This window comes from Lissotriton helveticus, chromosome 2_1 (genome assembly GCF_964261635.1).
Source record: "Lissotriton helveticus chromosome 2_1, aLisHel1.1, whole genome shotgun sequence".
In the NCBI taxonomy this organism is placed as follows: domain Eukaryota; kingdom Metazoa; phylum Chordata; class Amphibia; order Caudata; family Salamandridae; genus Lissotriton; species Lissotriton helveticus.
The window spans coordinates 96,732,987-96,755,005 of NC_136059.1; the positions used below are offsets into that span (position 1 = coordinate 96,732,987).

General features: G+C 45.5%; 1 protein-coding gene across 2 annotated transcripts in view; it reads right to left on the reverse strand.

Annotated features, from left to right (window-relative positions):
• The window catches only part of LOC144817753 (sialoadhesin-like), a 358,435-nt gene that overhangs the window by 188,956 nt on the left and 147,460 nt on the right, over positions 1 to 22,019 (reverse strand). For both annotated transcript variants that reach the window (XM_078674539.1, XM_078674540.1), the window contains one exon: positions 12,634 to 12,903. In XM_078674539.1, coding sequence (XP_078530665.1) covers positions 12,634 to 12,903 — 270 coding nt within the window. The remainder of the gene's footprint in view (positions 1 to 12,633; positions 12,904 to 22,019) is intronic.

Below are 22,019 nucleotides of genomic sequence, written 5' to 3' on the forward strand. Positions count from 1 at the left end.
CCTCAGACCGATGTCATAAAGTCTGATGAGGAGCGCTTCATGGGGGACGGTGTCAAAGGCCGCCGACAAGTCAAGCATGACAAGCATGGCCTTGCCTCCTGAATCCAGTGTCTCCCTGATGACCTCTGACACCTCCAAGAGTGCCGTCTCCGTTCTTAAATTAGGGCGGAAACCGGATTGCGTGGGGTGCAGCAGGTCATTGGATTCTAGGAAGCTCGAAAGTACGCCATGCACATGCTTCTCCGTGATTTTAGCCAGCGACGGGAGGAGTGAGAAGGGCCTGTAATTGGCCAGAACCTCTGGGTCTAGACCAGGCTTTTTGAGGAGGGGGATCACCATTGCCTGTTTCCAGGACAGCGGGACCCTCCCCTCCCTCAAAGAAAGGTTCAAAAGAGGGTTGACCAATGGGTTGACCACGGCCGCCCTCTTGGCCAAAAATTTGGCCGGACAGGGGTCTAATGGCGACCCTGATTTAAGAGTGGCCAGAAGTGCCAGAGATGCATCAGTGGAGATGGAAGGAAACTCCGCCAAAACAGAGTCCCGAGTGGTCAAAGGAGCTAATTCAACCACCGTGCTGGAAGGCACTTCAGCAGACCTCTCTGTAAAGGAGTCCTGGATCAATTTAATCTTGTCCGTAAAAAACTTGGCAAGATCACAGACCCACGACTCAGATGGCGCAATTTGAGGCAAATTGGATCTAGGGGCCGTAAACTCCCTCACCACGGTGAAAATCTCCTTGCATGAATTGGAAGCTGCCTCTATCCTCCTGGCGAGATAGTTCTTTTTCTCACGGAGGATGTCACGATGATAGGCTTTGACCGACGTCCTATAAGCAAGTCTGGCCTCCAGATCATACTGGAGGCGCCACGCCCTCTCAGCCACCTTGCACTGGCGGCGAGTAGCACACAATGCCTCAGTAAACCACGGTGCAGAAACCCGCTTTACCGTGGCCCAGGGAGCCATCGCAGGGGCTAGGTCATTCAGCCTATCCGTCAGCCATGCCTGCATGGACTCTACGTCCTGCTCTAAGTCACCTGAGAGGGGGCAAGGATGGTCCAAAGAAGCCTGAGCTAACAGCTCAGGAGTCACCCGGTGAAATGCCCTCGAGGCAGATCCATGCTGTCTAGGGGCACTACTGGGTAATTTCTCCCTACCTAGTACAGAGAACCTGGCCAACCTATGGTCGGACCAGAGCACCGGGAGAAGCTCAATATCCACTAAAGGGACCGAGGAAAAAACCTGATCCAAGGTATGTCCCTTATCGTGTGTGGGGCCAGCAAGAAAAGGGACGAGGCCTAGGGGGGCCGTAATATCGAGCAATTTGTTCACATCCGGATCCTCACCCACATCCATGTGAAAGTTAAAATCTCCCGCCAGCAGACAGTGCTGAGCGCTCAGAGCTAGTCCAGAAATAGCTGCCTGAAGGTCATCAAAAAAAGAACCCACAGGTCCAGGGGGTCTATATACCAGCAACCCTTTCAAAGCTTGTTGAGGGGCCAGCATAATAGTGAAGGCGAGGGATTCAGAACCTGCGATTGTTTCCAGAGGTAGAATGGAACACAAAGCCAACTTATTCACCACCAAAGCCACCCCTCCTCCCCTTCCCTTGGCTCTATCTTGTCGAAAGATGTTGTAGTCCGGTGGAATAGCCGCCATGATGTCAGGATTGGACAACTCCCCCAGCCAAGTTTCGGTCAGCATCAGACATAATGGTTTTTCCCTAACGAGGAGATCAAAGATCTCCAGGGCATGTCTGCATACTGATCTCGTGTTAAGCAAGAAGCAAAGATGTTTCACACGATCCTCTCCTCTCCGTAGTGAGGCGGCGGGGGCATAGCCCGGCGACCAGCCACACCCAGGACAGTGCCTTTTTCCCCTATAACGACCCGGGAAAACGGATCGGCAACCACAGGAGGGTTTTTGCAGAGAGCGAAGTTCCCACGAAGAATAGCAGACCATCTTCCCCACAGGAGAGAGCCCTATGAAGCCAGGCCCTCCCGCCGCTCCGCCGCCTCCGAGACGCTGACGGGCGCAGACGGGCAGGACTCTGGCAAGACTAAGGCACAGCGAAGGCAACCCCGCTGCGCGATCCCGCTGCGCTGTGAGGACAGGTTTAAGTAGGGCCTCCAGGTGAGGTAGAGACCGCCCCACGAGGACGCTCAAGATGGCGGCGCCAAAGCATCACCGACCTCCCCAAGATGGCGCCCAAAGTGGTAAAGTGTCAGAACCCCTACATCCCCGGACCCGGCCCCGCTAAAACAGCGGTGTGCAACTATTACATGCAGGTAAGGGGGCACTCCCTAGTAAAAGCAGGGAATAAGGAAAATAAACAAACAAACAAAATACAAAAACGGGTAATTTTAAAAGCAACGCGCTGACCAGGCAGCGCTAAGATCTGAGCTGAGCCGCCCCCTCGGGCTAACGATTCCAAAACAGCGCGTCCGGCCAGAGGACCGCCTTAAGTAGGGCCTCCAGGTGAGGTAGAGACCGCCCCACGAGGACGCTCAAGATGGCGGCGCCAAAGCGTCACCGACCTCCCCAAGATGGCGCCCAAAGTGGTAAAGTGTCAGAACCCCTACAGCCCCGGACCCGGACCCGCTAAAACAGCGGTGTGCAACTATTACATGCAGGTAAGGGGGCACTCCCTAGTAAAAGCAGGGAATAAGGAAAATAAACAAACAAACAAAATACAAAAACGGGTAATTTTAAAAGCATCGCGCTGACCAGGCAGCGCTAAGATCTGAGCTGAGCCGCCCCCTCGGGCTAACGATTCCAAAACAGCGCGTCCGGCCAGAGGACCGCCTTACTGCATAGCACTTGCCGTCCTTGCTAACTCTGCAGTAATTAAAACTTGTTATCACTGCAGAGTGTTATGCAGTAGTTTCTAAACATGAGAAACCACTGCATAATTTTAATACCACCGGCAGAGCGGCAGAATTTTAATTTATCAGTAATTTTGTGTTACAAGAGTAATAGGAAATTACCAAAATGTCTCCAATTCTGCCGGCGAAAAGGAAAATTGTACACAGGCTTAGATCTCGGCACACCCGCATCCAGGCCATTATTAGACTGCAGACTAAAGGGTGTAAAAAAATAAAAAAACAAGGCAGGAGACCTTTCACATTTATGCACACAAGATCTAGAACAACAGTCCTGTATCCATTAGGACTGCCCAAACTCTGCTCCAATTTATGAAAGAAATGAAGACGCTCCTCGTTAAAGAACACTACATCATCATTCATTTACATGCCCACAACTCAGCTTCCTCTGCTTCTACTTGCCAGCTTTCATCTTGCCTTTGACTATGTACAGTGCTCAAACGACAAAATATGAACAGGGGTCCAAGGGGAATCTGTATTTATAGACCTGCTTGTATCTTGTCCCCCAACTGAACAATCTACTAACATACAGAAGATATCAAGGGTCTCCTATAAATACCACTTTCAACTGTACCTATTTGTGGTATCCGGAATTACATATACCAAGTGGTTATCTGGGAGCTTGCATAGGAGAGAAATGAAAAATAAAAATAAAAAGAGGATGAAAAAGAAATGAAAACACCCATCAGCCCACACATTGGCAGAACTTCATCATCTGGGTTAGAATGGAAAGATGGTGTTTGCTAGACACTTCCTCTGGAGATTCCTTGAGGATTGCTAGTATCAGATCGTTAGATCATACCATCAACCACAAGATGGAAAGTTTTTTAGGCTGAAGGCGCTCCTTTGCTTGGTGTACATATTGCTGAATGCGGACCACCGTGGAAAACAACAGTGAATGTCGCCGAAGGATGCTGATTGGTCAAGCTCAAACCGGAAAGTAAACTAAACCGGATGGTGGGTGCGCCGAGAGTCAGAAACAGACAAAGACGCTGTTTACAGTGTTACCGGCGACATTCACTGTTGTTTTCCACGGTGGTCCGCATTCAGCAATATGTACACCAAGCAAAGGAGCGCTTTTGGAGGCTTCCGGTTGAAGCCTTCACTTAGAACACGCTTTGCAGCACGGACTTAAACTGGCTCCCATTGGTTGCTTATCGAGTGGGCTGCACCAATCATACAGCCGTTTCTCTCTACATGACGACATTTTCGTCGAAGTAAAATAGCGTGAACACAGAGCCAATCAGTGATTTGCTATCCAGAGAGATAGTTCACTCTATGGTCCGCTTTTGAGATTTTTATTTTCCAGTCCAGAACAGCCTCGCTACCTTCCCCTCGGCTCAGATGCCAGACCGAGGCAACGACGGAGAGGTAAGCGTGGGCTGTGTCTGGCTGGAGTAAGGGTTCTTGAGAGGTTCCACTGATGGGCCACTGTGCGCAGTTTTGTTGTGGCACTGGTATGGAGAGTTTTTGGTATGGATGGCTAACTCTCTTAACTTTACTCATAGAAGAACTGCACCACCCAGTTATTTTTCATGCAGATTAGAAGGTTCTTTCTCAAGGTGGGACACAGCTCACTTATTGAACAAGTACTCACAGATACAGATTTTCTGTTCTAAGTGTTCTGTGTTGCTATCTCTTTATGAAACAAGAATTACAATATGTTAGCATGTAGGAATCTGTCATTCCAAATAGAGTCTGTCAGTCACTGTGGTCTAGGACCTGCATCTCTGCCATGGTCTCTACTTCCAATTTCGAATTTTTTATGTCATTTAACCACTATACATCAAATAATGACATCATTATGACCAAGTCACATAAAACGATTTATGTTTCTATTGTTTTAGTGCGGGGCCTCTTAGTCCTGAGCGAGCGCCAGGCGAGGTGAGGCCGTTCCTCCCTACACTGTTGGGTGAGTGGAAAATACGATTGAGACATTTAGCATAACATTCCAGATGCTTTTTTTCATGTTTGACATCTGTCTTGCTCTGTGTATGTTCTCTTTTGTTTCTTGTTCCATAGGAGAGGTTTGAAAATCAAGATATGATACTTCTTCACAATTGGTAGGTTTTCATAATCTTCACTGTTTATCACGACAAGTGGTAAGTGTTGCAGTAGTGTACATCATAGGTCCTGATGAAAGCCCGTAGGGGCTGAAACATGTTGACCAGTCAATATCCATGGTGAATAGTAATTTTCTACATACTATTTTCACTCTGTTTTTAAACATGCCGTTTTGATGGTCGCATCCAATAAAGTTTTCTTAGACATCAAAACAGGTATTTTTAGACCACCACTATATTTGTTTACACTTTTCACAATCTTTTCGAGCACTGCAACTTGCGCCTTCAGCCTAAAAAACTTTCCATCTTGTGGTTGATGGTTTGATCTAACGATCTGATACTAGCAATCCTCAAGGAATCTCCTGAGGAAGTGTCTAGCAAACACCATCTTTCCATTCTAACCCAGATGATGAAGTTCCGCCAATGTGTGGGCTGATGGGTGTTTTCATTTCTTTTTCATTCTCTTTTTATTTTTATTTTTCATTTCTCTCCTATGCAAACTCCCAGATAACCACTTGGTATATGTAATTCCGGATACCACAAATAGGTACCGTTGAAAGTGGTATTTATAAGAGACCCTTGATATCTTCTGTGTGTTAGTAGATTGTTCAGTTGGGGGACAAGATACAAGCAGGTCTATAAATACAGATTCCCCTTGGACCCCTGTTCATATTTTGTTGTTTGATATTCTGAGTGCAGCCACGGCTGCGGGTCCGTTTACTAAAAGGCGAGCCAATTTGGCAGGGCCTATTCAGTAGTCGAAATTGGTTTATGTGACAACATGGCAGAGTTTGCGGGCCTCGGTTTCGATGACGAGACTCTTTCTATCATCCTCAATGAAAATCCCAGCATGCTGGATTTAGTACCCACCACAATCCCAACACCCCTAGGTGATTGGGACACTGTATTGAATCTCAAGAAAAGTCACTCACGCACGATTATACACGGACAAATCATGGCCGAATACCTACATGGAAAATGCGCCCCTACAGGCATGATTGTCACGAATGCGCCCAGACTATTCCTAACAGACAAAGTTGTTGTCAAAGATTGGTCACTGATAGCCTGGCGCTGCACACGTGACTGGCTTATCCTCATTATCACGACTGCCTAGAGGGTGGCAGATGCGATACTAGTAGAAATACAGACTTTAGAAGGCCAAATCAAAACCACACTGACAACCAAACGGTTTGAGAAACAACAAGAAGATTCCAACAAAGCCAATAAAGAATATAAAGATCCGATATTTTTTGCAAAAATTGATCAATTCAAAAAGGATTTAGCAAAATTCTCCCATGAGAGGGTTTACCCCTACATCAGTGATAACTACATCTCTGCTGATTCCAATAAACAAGGGAATACATACGGATCTAATTGTGCCACCTCCTCTGATCCTGAATCCTCAGACTCAGACAGCAGCAACACATCCCAGTGGAGAGGTAAAGGTCGTAATAACCGTCCAAACCGCAGACGCAATGGACGAGGGAACATGTACCAACAAAGACCATGGTGGCCTCCCGCCCCATGGGGGTATCCACAATTTCCACCACCCATGCCCCACTACCCAATGCAGCCTCAATACTATGACAGTCAGGCTTTTTTAGGACAGGGCCGTGGCTGGAATCGAGGGAGACGGAGGAGTCAGAATCAAGTACAGTGGGCAGACGATCAAGAGCCACCGATCACCCGCAGCAAGCGAGGGCAGTAAACACCGTACCAAAGTGCAACGAGGACTTGGTGGTCAATCTAAGTGCTCGGAATCTGTCTCCCATAGAGCATCAGGTACTTAATAAAGGCCTTGGCTTCGTCCCTACAAACAGTGGAGACGCCTTTCAACTTCGCAGTGAAATTGAAAGATTCTTTCGAACAGTAAGACTGCATTTCTTCTTTAAAGAAAGTAACAAGGATTCCATACAAGTGACTCCAGACACCAACACAGGACTGAAAACGAAGTCAACTTTCATGCCCCTTCTCCAACAGGTGCCATCAAGAGTTGGCACATTTGAAACTGCTGTGCTACATGAGATGAAATCCTTAAATCTCTCGAGGCACAGCATTTATCAAAATCTATCAAAGACTGAGAGACAAGCACTTGATACTCTGTCCAACGACACGGATATCACGATCAAACCAGCCGATAAGGGTGGTGCGATAGTCATACAAGACACCACCTTCTATCGGACTGAGTGTTTGAGGCAGTTAGGCAATATTCATTCTTACACACTCCTCGATGAAGATCCAACTACAAGACTTCTCAATGAAATTAAACATCTGGTAGAGGAAGCGAGTGCGGAGGGCTGGATAACATCACAAGAGGCAAAATTCCTAGTCACATCTCATCCAGTCACCCTGTACTTTTACACACTGCCTAAAATTCATAAAACAGCAAGGCCTCCTCCAGGGCGTCCGATTATTTCGGGCATTGGGTCTCTCCTGGAACCCTTGTCGTCTTTTGTAGATGTTTTCTTGAGTCCCCTGGTCAAGACAATGCCAACCTACCTCCAGGACACCAAAGATGTCTTGCGTTTATTACCTGAGGTTGAGTTCAACACCGATTCTGACATCCTTGTCAGTTTCGATGTTGAATCGCTATACACTTGTATACCGCAAGTAGAAACTCTACAGACTGTACAAGAACTTTTAGAAACCACCTCCCATGAGAGTATAACACCAATCCATTTCATCATGGAATTGGCCAGAATCGCCATGACAGAGAACTTTTTCAGGTTCGAGGACTCTCTGTACCTACAGACATCAGGGACGTCTATGGGCAGCAAATTTGCGCCAAGCTTGGCCAATTTATATGTCCACCATTTTGAGACTCATCATGTCCTCAACCACAACAATCCGTATTACCATCAAACGGTGTTGTGGAAGAGGCACATTGATGACATCTAGGTGGTATGGCGTGGAGACAGCCAGTCATTACTGACTTTTCAAACCTGGCTTAACTCACAGAATCCTTTTTTGAGATTTACCATAGAACACAGTAGAACGGAACTCCCGTTCTTGGATCTGCTGATTATCCCAAAAGAAGGACATCTCTCAAGCAGCCTGTATCGTAAACCTATGTCTCGTAACTCACTACTTAGGTTCGATAGTCATCATCCCCGTTCCCTGAGAGAAAATTTACCCTTTGGGCAGTTTCTCAGGGTTCTGAGGAATTGTTCAGAGACACCGGATTTCCAGTCCCAAGCCGAAGACCTCTCTAACAAACTTAAACAACACCTCTACCCGAGCTCACTGATTAAAACATCTTGTAAAAGGGCTTCAAACAACAACCGGGAGGCACTGCTAGCACCACCTGTTGAGAAACCCCCTCTCAATAAATTAACGTGTGTGACCACGTTCAGTACTGCATCGTCAAATGATCCAAAAGATCATCAGACAGAAATGGCGCATTTTGAACAGTGCAGGCGACAACATTCCCTTGCCACTTTTTTCATTCAAAAGAAGTGCCAATTTGAGAGACGAATTGGTCCACACGAGACCTAGACACATCATCGGAGAAACCACACCCACACTGTGGCACCTTCCCCCGGTCCAAGGACATCACCCATGTGGCAATTGCTCAGTGTGTCCACAGACCAAGAAAACACTATCGGTTGACATTGGCACAGCACGCCCGTGGCTGCTAAAACGACATACTAATTGCAACAGCGAAAAAGTCATTTATCAGATTACTTGCCCATGCACTCTTCGCTATATAGGCATGACAACGAGGAAGATCAAGTTGAGAATACAGGAGCACAAAAGTACCATCAGGCGCAACAAACAAGCAACCCGGTTGACGTCTCACTTTCTCAACACGAAACACTCTGCAGATGAGCTGGAATGGCTAGTCTTGGAACAGCCATTCATACCCCCACATGTGAATGATATCTCCCATTTTTTGCTCAAAAAAGAACAAAAATGGATTTTTAAACTTAAATGTGATACAGAGGGGTTGAACGACGACATACCGTGGTTACAGTTATAAGACCTTGTCCCACTTTATCCTAATAAGCCATGCAATTGAGTCATTAGATGTCTCATATGATCTTTCTAGAGAAAGAGTCAAGATCTCTTTCCATCTCAGGTTATACATAGTGAGCCTGTCCCATGCAGTTTTCGTCGCAAATCACGACTTTGTTTCATATATACACTAACTTGTGTTGACAAGCCTCTACCAAGTTGTATGTGCATCACGAGATCTAAATAATTGGTCTAACGACATCATGATTGATCCTAGTCATCTCTGTGCAAGAGTGGTGGCGGACGTCTGGTAAACATCAAGCGGGATGTTAGCCTTACCCTCTATGAAACTTTGATGTCAGGGCACCCCCCCTTTTTTTGCGCCAGCTGGACATAAGTACGTGGGCGACTCGCTAGACTCTCTGTAGGGCCCCGTTTCTTTGTCCATTCCTAAGGACACAGTGAGATATATTTAAACATCTATATGCACGATGAGTGGACTAACATAACATACAGTGCCGCGCTGTTATGCTCATTTTCCGATGCAGCCTGTATGCGGCACAGACCTGCCTGGTCCTGAGTATGACCAATCAGAATCTATATATAAGAAAGGACAAATTTAAGCACTGAGGGGTACATGCAGAACGAGGCAGGCAAGAGAACAAAGAGCGTCTTACACACTCACGACGCTCATGCATCTTGAACTTCACGTTGCACAAATAAAGAAGGTAACACTGTAAACAGCGTCTTTGTCTGTTTCTGACTCTCGGCGCACCCACCATCCGGTTTAGTTTACTTTCCGGTTTGAGCTTGACCAATCAGCATCCTTCGGCGACATTCACTGTTGTTTTCCACGGTGGTCCGCATTCAGCAATATGTACACCAAGCAAAGGAGCGCTTTTGGAGGCTTCCGGTTGAAGCCTTCACTTAGAACACGCTTTGCAGCACGGACTTAAACTGGCACCCATTGGCTGCTTATCGAGTGGGCTGCACCAATCATACAGCCGTTTCTCTCTACATGACGACATTTTCGTCGAAGTAAAATAGCGTGAACACAGAGCCAATCAGTGATTTGCTATCCAGAGAGATAGTTCCCTCTCTGGTCCGCTTTTGAGTTTTTTATTCTCCAGTCCAGAACAGCCTCGCTACCTTCCCCTCGGCTCAGATGCCAGACCGAGGCAACGACGAAGAGGTAAGCGTGGGCTGTGTCTGGCTGGAGTAAGGGTTCATGAGAGGTTCCACTGATGGGCCACTGTGCGCAGTTTTGTTGTGGCACTGGTATGGAGAGTTTTTGGTATGGATGGCTAACTCTCTTAACTTTACTCATAGAAGAACTGCACCACCCAGTTATTTTTCATGCAGATTAAAAGGTTCTTTCTCAAGGTGGGACACAGCTCACTTATTGAACAAGTACTCACAGATACAGATTTTCTGTTCTAAGTGTTCTGTGTTGCTATCTCTTTATGAAACAAGAATTACAATATGTTAGCATGTAGGAATCTGTCATTCCAAATAGAGTCTGTCAGTCACTGTGGTCTAGGACCTGCATCTCTGCCATGGTCTCTACTTCCAATTTCGAATTTTTGATGTCATTTAACCACTATACATCAAATAATGACATCATTATGACCAAGTCACATAAAACGATTTATGTTTCTATTGTTTTAGTGCGTGGCCTCTTTGTCCTGAGCGAGCGCCAGGCGAGGTGAGGCCGTTCCTCCCTACACTGTTGGGTGAGTGGAAAATACGATTGAGACATTTAGCATAACATTCCAGATGCTTTTTTTCATGTTTGACATCTGTCTTGCTCTGTGTATGTTCTCTTTTGTTTCTTGTTCCATAGGAGATGTTTGAGATATGATACTACTTCACAATTGGTAGGTTTTCATAATCTTCACTGTTTATCACGACAAGTGGTAAGTGTTGCAGTAGTGTACATCATAGGTCCTGATGAAAGCCCGTAGGGGCTGAAACATGTTGACCAGTCAATATCCATGGTGAATAGTAATTTTCTACATACTATTTTCACTCTGTTTTTAAACATGCCGTTTTGATGGTCGCATCCAATAAAGTTTTCTTAGACATCAAAACAGGTATTTTTAGACCACCACTATATTTGTTTACACTTTTCACAATCTTTTCGAGCACTGCAACTTGCGCCTTCAGCCTAAAAAACTTTCCATCTTGTGGTTGATGGTTTGATCTAACAATCTGATACTAGCAATCCTCAAGGAATCTCCTGAGGAAGTGTCTAGCAAACACCATCTTTCCATTCTAACCCAGATGATGAAGTTCCGCCAATGTGTGGGCTGATGGGTGTTTTCATTTCTTTTTCATCCTCTTTTTATTTTTATTTTTCATTTCTCTCCTATGCAGGCTCCCAGATAACCACTTGGTATATGTAATTCCGGATACCACAAATAGGTACCGTTGAAAGTGGTATTTATAAGAGACCCTTGATATCTTCTGTGTGTTAGTATGTACAGTGCTCCACTGGTTTTTGGCTACTTTTATGCTATAGAAATTCCAAATACATACATATAAACTACTTAAGATAATATAGCATAACCTTACTTTTGGCAATGGTATCAGCACCATGGTCCAAAATGTGGCAGCTGAATATCCAATCATGACAGACCCTGCAGGAGGTTTGATGCCAAGAATTGATGCTGAGTACTCTCTGTACCGTTAGCAAGAATTTTATGGATGCTATCTGATTTTATGAATGCTGGTAGTTGATGATCGGAGAAATCCTATTATTATTTTCCTGACTCTGCTATAATTGGTTACACTTTGATCGTTGAACCCTATGAAGGTTGGTTTCGGCAGAGGCCATCCATTCAATTATTTGTATATATATTGCAGTTCATGCCCTGATGAAGTCTTTGGCTATTACCAATAGACGAAACACGTGTTGGCTCAATCTGTTGCTATCTGTTGTGTTGATGAAGAACTGAAGCGCAATCCGATGTATACAAGACTCAGAATAAAGAACAAAGACGAACACCTAAGAAAACTATTGCGTGGATTAATTATTGCTGAAAATTACATGACCGTGGCTCAGAAAATTGACTTTGTTTCCACTATATTTATTCAAATATGGTGCAATTTGTCTCTCGCATGCGCACTGGTGCACGTGTAGCATCTTTTTCCCAAGGCATGAGCTCTTGTGCCATGGTGCATGCGTTGTGGTCAGGATTGTGTTTCTGCAGAAAGGGATACCTTCCTATACAATAAACAATCCTTAGAGGCTTAGTTGTAGTTGCATGTGTGCTTCAGAATGCAAAGAGGAAGTAATGAGGAGAAATAAAGCTAATTCTTTTCCATTCAGAAGCCTGTCGCATGCAAACCATTTTGGTGCAAACCCAGGTTTTCTGACCGCAGTAAATCTGCGTTTGCATCAAAAAGAAATGGGTGGATCCACAGGAACTCCCAGGCTCCACCCATGTAACGCATCCCCAACACAAGGTAATGCAAGCGATGCACTGCCGTGCATTACTTTTGGAGGGAAATGCAATGCAAAGCCATGCAATACACTTCAAGATGTGAATGGTTTTTGAAATCCTAACACTTTGCGCCAAAATAGTAGCACAACCACAAGAAAGAATGTTAGTAAATCCAGGCCATAGGATTTTTCCAATCTCATTAACAATTAGTTGTCACTTTTAATTTCTGATGAGCGAGTGGTGCCAAAGACAGTTAGGAATTAATAAAATTAAAAATACAAACTAACTTACAGAAGACAGTCAGCGTTCTGGCTTGTGCCACTCCAGTTCCAATAGGATTCTTGACTTCACAGTGGTATTGCCCATAGTCGGAACGAGCCACACTCTGGAAGGTCACAACCTGGTCGGTGCTGAAGGCCTCCCCAACCTCATCCTTGTACCACTTATAGCTTGTGATGCCTGGGTAGCTGCTGTTTGTGGTGCACGCCATCGAGGCGCTATCCCCTTCTTTAATGTTTACTGTGTTTGGATTGATAACAACTTCTGTGCCCTTTGGTGCATCTGAGGATGAGAAAACCATGACAAAATAGTATTAACAATCTTGAGCCCACTAGCACCAAGAAGCCTTACTTTCGGTATCACCAGCACTCTACAAATATTAAGTAAATAAATACATAAATAATGTTGGCTAAAATACCCCAAAATTACATTCTGGTGAAACTCCTTACACCATCAACATCAATTTACCAAAATGGCAGAGATAGCAGAATTAAGATGATGCACCCGCGCACCCCTGATGACATCACAGGGTTGACTCCTTCTTTCATCGTTAGCCCCTCACAAGCCTCCTATTTACCACTACTGAGCTAGGGAAGGGAAAAGTGAGGAACTACAAATAGTAAACCTGGCTCGATGAAGTTGGCAGTTTCAGATTCTGATATATAAACTTATAATGTCAATGTGTGTCTGCTAGATACAAGACCGAGACCCCATGAGGTCCCAACCGCCTTCATTTTAAAATATACACGTATATCTTTATGTGAAATCTTCTTTCTGTTTGAAGATACATTCAAACAACAGTTAAAAGGCATAGCAATGGGCGCTGTGTACGCCCCTGAGTTAGCCAATATATATGTATCCTCCTTTGAAAACGAGATTGTTCTTAATACTTCTAATCCTTTCTCAAGTAACATCATTCGTTGGCTAAGATACATAGAAGACTTTTTTCTCATCTGGCGCGGTACCAAGAATCAACTAGAGGCCTTCCATAGTTGGTTTAATACCAAGAATCAACATCTAAAATTCACTATGGAGTTTGATCCTTATAGGATGAATTTTCTGGATATCACAATTAAAGTAAATGATGACAACTGCCTTTATACAACGTTATACACCAAACCAACTGCCAGAAACACACTCTTAAACTATAACAGCCATCATCCTCAAGCACTGAAGGATGGTCTTCCCTTCGGGCAATTTCTGCGTGTACGCAGAAATTGCACGTTGAAAGAAGACTATTTCAGTGAAGCAAATCATTCAAAGAAAAATTGAAAGGCACTCGGTTATCCAGGAAAATTATGGAACTGATCAATGAAACGTGCCTGGTATAATAATCGTGAAACATTGCTGACAGTAAAAGAACGTCCAAATGACTCACAGTTGGTATGTGTCTCTACTTTTGGGACTCCCTCAATCTCCATCAAAAAAGTTATTAATAAGCATTGGACACTTCTGAAAAGTTTGCCAGAACTAATGAATAAACCATTGTTCTCTTTCAAAAGGGGAACTAATCTTCAAGATTGTTTGGACCATACAGATGGAAAAATTGAGGCCATTATTGTAGAAAACATGAGTCAGTTAACAACACTTGCTGGTCACTATGAATGCACCACATGTCTAGCATGTACCAAAACCTGTATAATCAATAATGTTTCCATTTCACTAAAAACGTTCTCAAACTACAACACACCTAATGTAGTTTACTGCATTCAGTGTCCGTGTGGACTCTACTATATAGGCAAAACGACACAAGTAGTACAAAAAAACGGATTCTGCAACACCAATCTCGCATTAGATGTCATGTAGAAAAGGCTCGCTCGGTAGAGCAATATCTATGAGTTGGACACTCAGAAAGAGAAATGCTGTGGTGGGTGCTAGAGGTTGTTAAACCGACCAAAAGACAACCCAATGTTGATCAAATATTGACTCTTAAGGAGAGTATGCTTATCTGTAGAACTGACAACATAAATAAAGGCTTAAATTCAGCAACTGAATGGCACACTCTGGCCTGTATGGTGTAAAAACATTATTGTTTGTATAAACAACAATCTTGTAAACAAGATATGACTGCAAGAAAACACTTTTTAGACAAATCTAAGTTGTTTACAGACCAAGAAAGAAATAATGAGACCGTTTCTAAATATTTAAACATTTCGTGATTATCAATTTCTTTATTTGGACTTAGGATGTATATGACCATAAGGTCTTTTGTGTTGTATAATGACTTCTGGTTCATTGAGTACATGTAAAACTAAGTCCAGCCACACTGTATTGACCAACTGTCGGCCAATTATAAAAACCAACAAGTGAACACTTTCTTAAAATACCAGCCCTGCCAAGTCTCACGCATCAGGCGTTAGACTAAAGCATTTCAGTGTGATTATCCGCATCACTGCACTTAAATGCAAAGTCACGCATAAGTGGCATAGCCTGCCAAGGCTGTCATGAAGATATGGCGCTCCTAAATAATTTAGCAATGCTGTGTGATTTACACTAAAAACTAAAGTGCCAGCTACGCTCTGGCAGGCGTAATGTTCCAGGCAGACTTGAGGGCTGGCTTTACTGAGCTGCAGTGCTACAAAGTAACTACAGGCCAGTGGTTCCCAAACTTTTTTGACCCGTGGCTCCCTTGACCTAATTGGCAGTTGGCCGTGGCTCCCCACCATTTTTTTACCAGTGGGTGGCATTTCTTTAAAGACACAAGTGTCATGGATGGTTGGAAAATATTTTAGAAAGGCGGCTTACTGTGCCAGGAGGAATAAATGCGGCTTTGGAAGGCTGACTTGTACGTATTCTCCTCCGCAGTACCATTTTGTAGGTTCAGAAATGTTTAAATCAGTACGCAGGAATAAAGGATAAAACAGTGCTGGATTCCTGGGTGGTCCATTCTGTGAGTCTGTTGCACAGCAGCAGGGCCGGCTTTAGCACTGGTGGCGCCCAGTGCGACAATGTTTTTTGGCACCCCCCTCCCAATGACCACCTCTGCCAAATTCCCTCCCTAGTACCCTTTAACAGTCTCCATAACCACTCTCTCTCAGATGCATTTAATACATTTTATAGCGTCACTCATAAAAGTGAAGGCAGAGCCAGCTTCAGGGCGGTGCGACCAGTGCCACTGCACCGTGTGCTGACTTCGCACAGGGGCGTAAAAGCACCTGCTGTCCCGTTCCTGGCCTCTAGCAGTGATCAGGCAGCAATTAAAATGTCAATAAAGCTCTGGTGATTAATTTTCTTTCAGGCGAGATCAGAGTTTTGTCTAATAGAGGTTTTGACCAGGCGCGGTTCGTCCATTGGGGTGTGGGGGCGTAGCCCCCCCTGCCCGACGCCGCCCGCAGCTCCCTCATGACAATCATGTCAATGAATCAACATGACGTCAGACCGCCGGGCGGGCGTCATGTTGATTCATTGACATGATTGTACAGGCGGCAACAAAAGTACGCATGCGTGGGGACCAGCGGCGGTGCGTCCTTTGGGGCGTTTGGACGTTGCCCCCCCAATGCGCACTGTCCCATCCGGGACCGCCAGTATGCCTAGTAAAATAAAACATTATGCATTATTCAGCAACTAGTTTCTGGCCGGCCGGTCACCGGGCCGGACCAGAAACCATCGGGAAAAGGGGGGGTGGGGCTGTGCAGGGGCGCTGGTGAGCGTGTCCGCTTCGGACAGGTCATTTTTCTGCCCGGTGGGAACATGCGCACTAGCCCCCCCTTTGCATACCAGGTGTTGCCTCATGCCACAGCCCCCAGCCTCCTAATGGGACGGGGAGTTTGGCTGCTCTAACCAATCCATTCCATGACCTGCTTGATGACGTGACGTCACTCACCTCCTTGGTCACTCTCACCCTGCACCCAGCCACTTCCACACACAGTGCTGCTGCCCGCTTCAAACGTGGTGTGCGTGGCGTGCTCCTCCTGATGGTGACTCTTCCTGCTGCCTCCTGAGCTGGACTACTACCGTAACAACATCGACACGACAAGGAGAACTACTGAGGTGAGTCACAATGGTGATGGTGGTGATTACCGCCCTTTTGAATTTTATTTCAAACTCCCACCCGTTACGTATTACCCATGATCCCACAGCTGTACCCCCCTGAGAGTGCCATGGCGGGTTTGGCCATCCGGCATCGGTTCGGTCTGTGTAAGTATTTTTTTGTAAATACAGCGCCTTCTATGGCAGCCGGTTTGATGTTTTCACTAGTGCCACTGCCGCGACTCTTGAAGTCATGCCAGTGCGCAGGGAATTGAGGGGGGGGGAGGGGAGTGAGTGAGTGAGTGAGGGAGAGAGAGTCTGTTAATCTGCTGCATGCATCCGCGTGCAACCTGGCGGCCGTTGTTAGTCCTCACCCGAGTGTGATGTGTAATTCCGCCATTGTAGAGAGCTGCATGTAGGAATGAGAGCTCAGTAGGTCCATGCACCTTCTGCTCAGATTTGAGTCAGCCTTTATTTCGTTAGGAAGGTGTCCTGGTTAGTTTGCAAGCGAGTCGTGGTAGGGTGTACCAGATTTCACGGATTTGCCTCGACATTCCCGGTGTTCAGAGGACTGTCCCGGTGTTCTCTGTAATTGTTAAAATACATGGTTTTGGGAACAAAGGCCAGGTCGTCCTGCAAATGAGAGTTGAATGGTATACTCTCTTTAAGTAATGTATCTGTTTCAGGGGCGCAGGAGGACACCAGCTGCGTGCACGCGGCAGCAGAGGGGAGACAGAGGGGGGCTCAGGGTGAAGGACGTGCCATAGGTAATGCTATGTACGCCGCCGAGAATACACAGCTTTTCAAGGCAACGCAAAAATCGGGACAGAAGTAAGTCTATCTTTATGTCTGGACATTCATAGATGCTGCTTATCAAAATCTGTTCCCCCTAGTCGTGGGCATAACGTTTTAAGATGGCCCTCACATCAGTAATATCGGGAGGCACGTACATGGTTATTGATGACATCTACCAAAGGGTTTATAATTAACTACTTAGTCCCACAGTGTTGATTTTAGTACACCTTCCTGTGCGTAAGTGTGTTTGTGTAGCCCAGGGCATTACACATGCATCACAGCCTCTTTCATATATGCGCACATTTGGTTAAATGTGTTATTGACCACAATGCTAATTGAACGGTACGCCTGCTGGGGGCATTTCTTCGTAGTTGCCCTGGTTGGTCCTTTTTATGGTGATTATTAGATTGTATTTCTGCTAAATTTTGTGGTAACTTGCATTAATCCTATTCACAACTGCAGCGGGCTGGTCACATTGCAGCTTGTTTCTTTCTGCTTGTTACCTCAGTGAGGCAGTCGGGCAGCATTGGCGGTGGCGGGAGCAGCCTATTTTGGTGTGGGCAATATCAGGGCGAGTCTTGCATCTTGGGGGGCGCGTCACCTGGGTTGGTAAGCACATGCAATGGCTGGGTGAAAGCCAAGCAGCGTTGGGCTGGGTTAGTACCTCACTAGGGAACCATGTTCGAGTCGCAGCAGGAACGCACAACATCCTGTGATTCTGCTAGTTTGCGATCTGTTTACTTGTTTTTAAATAAAAAACCTCTGTGAGGTAGTCAGAAATGCATTGTATCTCAAAGTCTGTTATAAAGCCACATATTGAATAAGCAGGTAGCTACCTATGTTGTATGACATCTCTTTATTACTGTCATATCTGCACTTTCACAATTTCTTTATTAACCTTCCTTCCTTCTCAAAATTGCTTGCAAATGCACCATTTGTCCACTCGATTTTCACATTTTTCTCGGTGGGGGGGGGGGGGGTGGGGTTGGGTGGGGGTGTTCGGGCACGCGCGCCGCGCTCGCGAGCTACAGTGCGGAAATCATTTTCCGCCCCACCAGGTTCAAATGTCACCAGCCGCCACTGGTGGGGACGGAGGGTGAATTTTTACCCGTGCCCACGCATGCGCACTTGTGTTTTTGCGGCGTTGCGCATGCCCATCAGGAGCCCTAATGGGCGTGCTGCGGGCGAGAGGGTACCTGTGCCCCTGGCGCCAGGATTGGCCAGGGGCGCTGTGAGCCTGGGACGTGTGGGGAGCAGAGCCCAGAGGTGGCGTGGACCGGGACCGGCAGTAAGGTAAGAGTGTGTGTTTTTCGGTGTTCCAGTAAACTAGCTTGCACAAATGACTTGAGATAGTTCAGTGTGTTAAAGCATCTGCTGCAGAAATGTGTGCGTCTATTGCAGGTCACCCGTTTATTCCACGGCAGAATTTCTATTTTGATAGTTGCAACAACAGCCTTCAACAGATTTCATTTTATAAACATTTTCCAGAAAATGAGTTAACAACTTTGTCACCACAAATATAATGTACTCTTTGAACTAATGTTATAAAATGTCAAAATGTTAACAAACGGTAGAGGCAGAATAGCATGATATATGCATTTATTATTGCATGCATGTTGGTGTATGTTTGTATGTGAATTTGTATAGTACATACCTAGGGCTTACAGGATGGCAAATACATGGGCGGTAGAAGGTTTCCAGCATAAAAAGGTAGGGGTGATGTAATATGTAAACTGGCACATCCTTCAACATCGATCCTAAAGGCTTGTTAGAGTCCATAATTTATTTTTATATGGTCATAAAAATACATAAATGATGGATGGATGCAGGGTGGGTGCATTAATGATTGTTCGGTGGATGGGTGGGTGGATGGGTGCATGGATGGATGCATGCATGATGGGTGGATGGATGCATGAATGATGGATGCAGGATGGATGGGTGGGTGGATGAGTGGATGCATGAATGAATGATGTATGGATGCAGGATGGGTGGATGGATGGGTGGATGGATGGGTGGATGCATGAATGATGTATGGATGTATGGATGGATGGATGCATGGATCATGATGGGTGGATGCATGATGGATGGATGGGTGGATGGATGGATGGATGCATGAATGATGTATGGATGGATGCATGCATGATGGGTGGATGCATGATGGATGGATGGGTGGATGGATGGATTGGTGGGTGCATGAATGAATGATGTATGGATGCAGGATGGGTGGGTGGATGGATGGGTGGATGTATGAATGATGTATGGATGGATGCATGCATGATGGGTGGATGCATGATGGATGGATGGGTGGATGCATGCATGAATGATGTATGGATGCAGGATGGGTGGGTGGATGGATGGGTGGATGTATGAATGATGTATGGATGGATGCATGCATGATGGGTGGATGCATGATGGATGGATGAGTGGATGGATGGATTGGTGGGTGCATGAATGAATGTTGTATGGATGCAGGATGGGTGGGTGGATGGATGGGTGGATGTATGAATGATGGATGGATGGATGCATGCATGATGGGTGGATGCATGATGGATGGATGGGTGGATGCATGAATGAATGCTGTATGGATGCAGGGTGGGTGGGTGGATAGATGGGTGGATGCATGAATGATGTATGGATGGATGCAAGGTGGTTCGGGCTCGCTCGCTGCTCTCGATCGCTGCGGTGCAATATGCAAATTAGTTTATGCCTCACCACTTTCAAATGTCACCAGCCGCCCCTGGTTTTGACTCGAGGAAGTTGTTATTCTTGGTTAGGTAGTGCAGAGGGTTGATAGGCCTGTTGCACAGAACGCGTACTGTGCAGATCACAAAGTGAATGTAACGTAAACAGGTCTGTGGGTTACTGCATTTGTCAGAGACTTCCTTTTGTTAGTTGCAGTTTACAGTGAGCTAATATCTGTCATCAAAGAACTGCTGGCAGACTTCAAGGTATACATTAGAACATATGGGTTTTAACCCCAGACTTTCATTATTCTAATGTTGTGAAAAGGAATCACTTCTGTAAAAATCTGTTCTTGTCATTAAAGAGAGCCCCAATCCATTGTGTTACATTTTAAATTCAGAGTTTGTGCTTCTCCAGACTAAGTACTCTTCAACTATACTGCCTACCAATATGGACGACATGTGAATTCACCCCTTGTTATCCTTTGTCTTATGTAACATGTCCTATACACTGATTTTCACACCTAAGATTGATGGTCTCACCAGAGTCCAGCAGTTAAACGTACTCTGCTGCACTCCCACAACAGCACTGAGAGCTTCCCGATTGCTATAAGTCTAGCCGTATTTCACTGTTGCTAACAGACCGACAATTTCTTTCTTAACTAGAACATGCCACCCTCATGACGCCTTGACGCAGGAGTACCTCCCCACGTGCATCCCCTTAATGTGGATAAGAATATCTATGTAATGGCGTGTGTCCATATGGGCATAAACTGGAAAGGAGCAGTTCAAAGGTAATGCTGGGCCGGGTGAAGTATTTGAATCTCATGGAGGGCGGTTCTTTCTTCTGCCACACATTTCAAAGGCGGAGGCCCCCTTCAATTGAAGTGTGTGAAGGATATACTCCCGATAGCACTGCACATTTAAATAAGACAGACAGTTTTTTTGCTTTACTATATATACATAGTCTCAAGTTACTGTTCCAATAAGTGCAAGGCTTTACATTTGTTATATAGGAGCAGCAGGAGTTCTAGAGTTCCTTTGCAATCCGGCTGCCTTCCACACCAGGGGACAAGGGAGGGTGGAAAGATAGAGCGCCCCAGGGACATGCAATCCTAGCTAAACTTATTCTACTGATTAATTAATAGGAGGAGCTGAGGAGCAGGAGGCGGAAGTTACGTGTGCACGGCTGCTCACAAACACAAGCATGCACTTGGGTACTGCTGCGCGTGTTGTCACGAGAGTAAGAATTCTTAATCCCTGCATGCATGAAACACTACACATGCCGTTACTGGGTCCCTCTCCCTGCAAAAGGTGGGATTAAGGAACATTGCTTGCTCGATTAAATTTAAGAGAACAAAACAGAGCACGAATGGGTCATGGCCTTCCTGCGTTAAAAACAAAAGCTTTACCTGTGAGCTTATAAACCGAGCTTGCACGTGCTTAACTATTTATTGAACACTCACTGTAAATTGCCAGTCCTGAAAAGAAGATGTTGTTCATTGTCACTGGTTTTCACAAGAGATTTGCTAAGAGGCAGTGTATTCTTCTTTGGAACGTTGTGAGATGTTCATGATAACTTTTTGAACACCACAAATTTTGCGAAGTTTAAACAAGTGTAAATGGCCTTCCCCACTCTAACGTTCTCCGTTTTTACAGTAAACCTAATGCTGGTGATACGGGTGTAAAACGAAGGTTTGGCAGAAGCTTGGCATGGCCATACCGATCTTCTGCCCAACCTTCATTTTACACCCGTATCACCAGCATTATGTTTACTGTAAAAACGGCGCACGTTAGAAATCAGACATAAAATATAAGCCAAGCCAAGGCCTTCTCTCAGGCTTCTTGGCTGCCGTGCAACACTGTCACAGAACGGACCCCACAGGAATCCCTCCCATGCCAGTCCCAACACCAACGGCCCTTCTAGCTAAACTTACCTTACGTGGGAAGAGG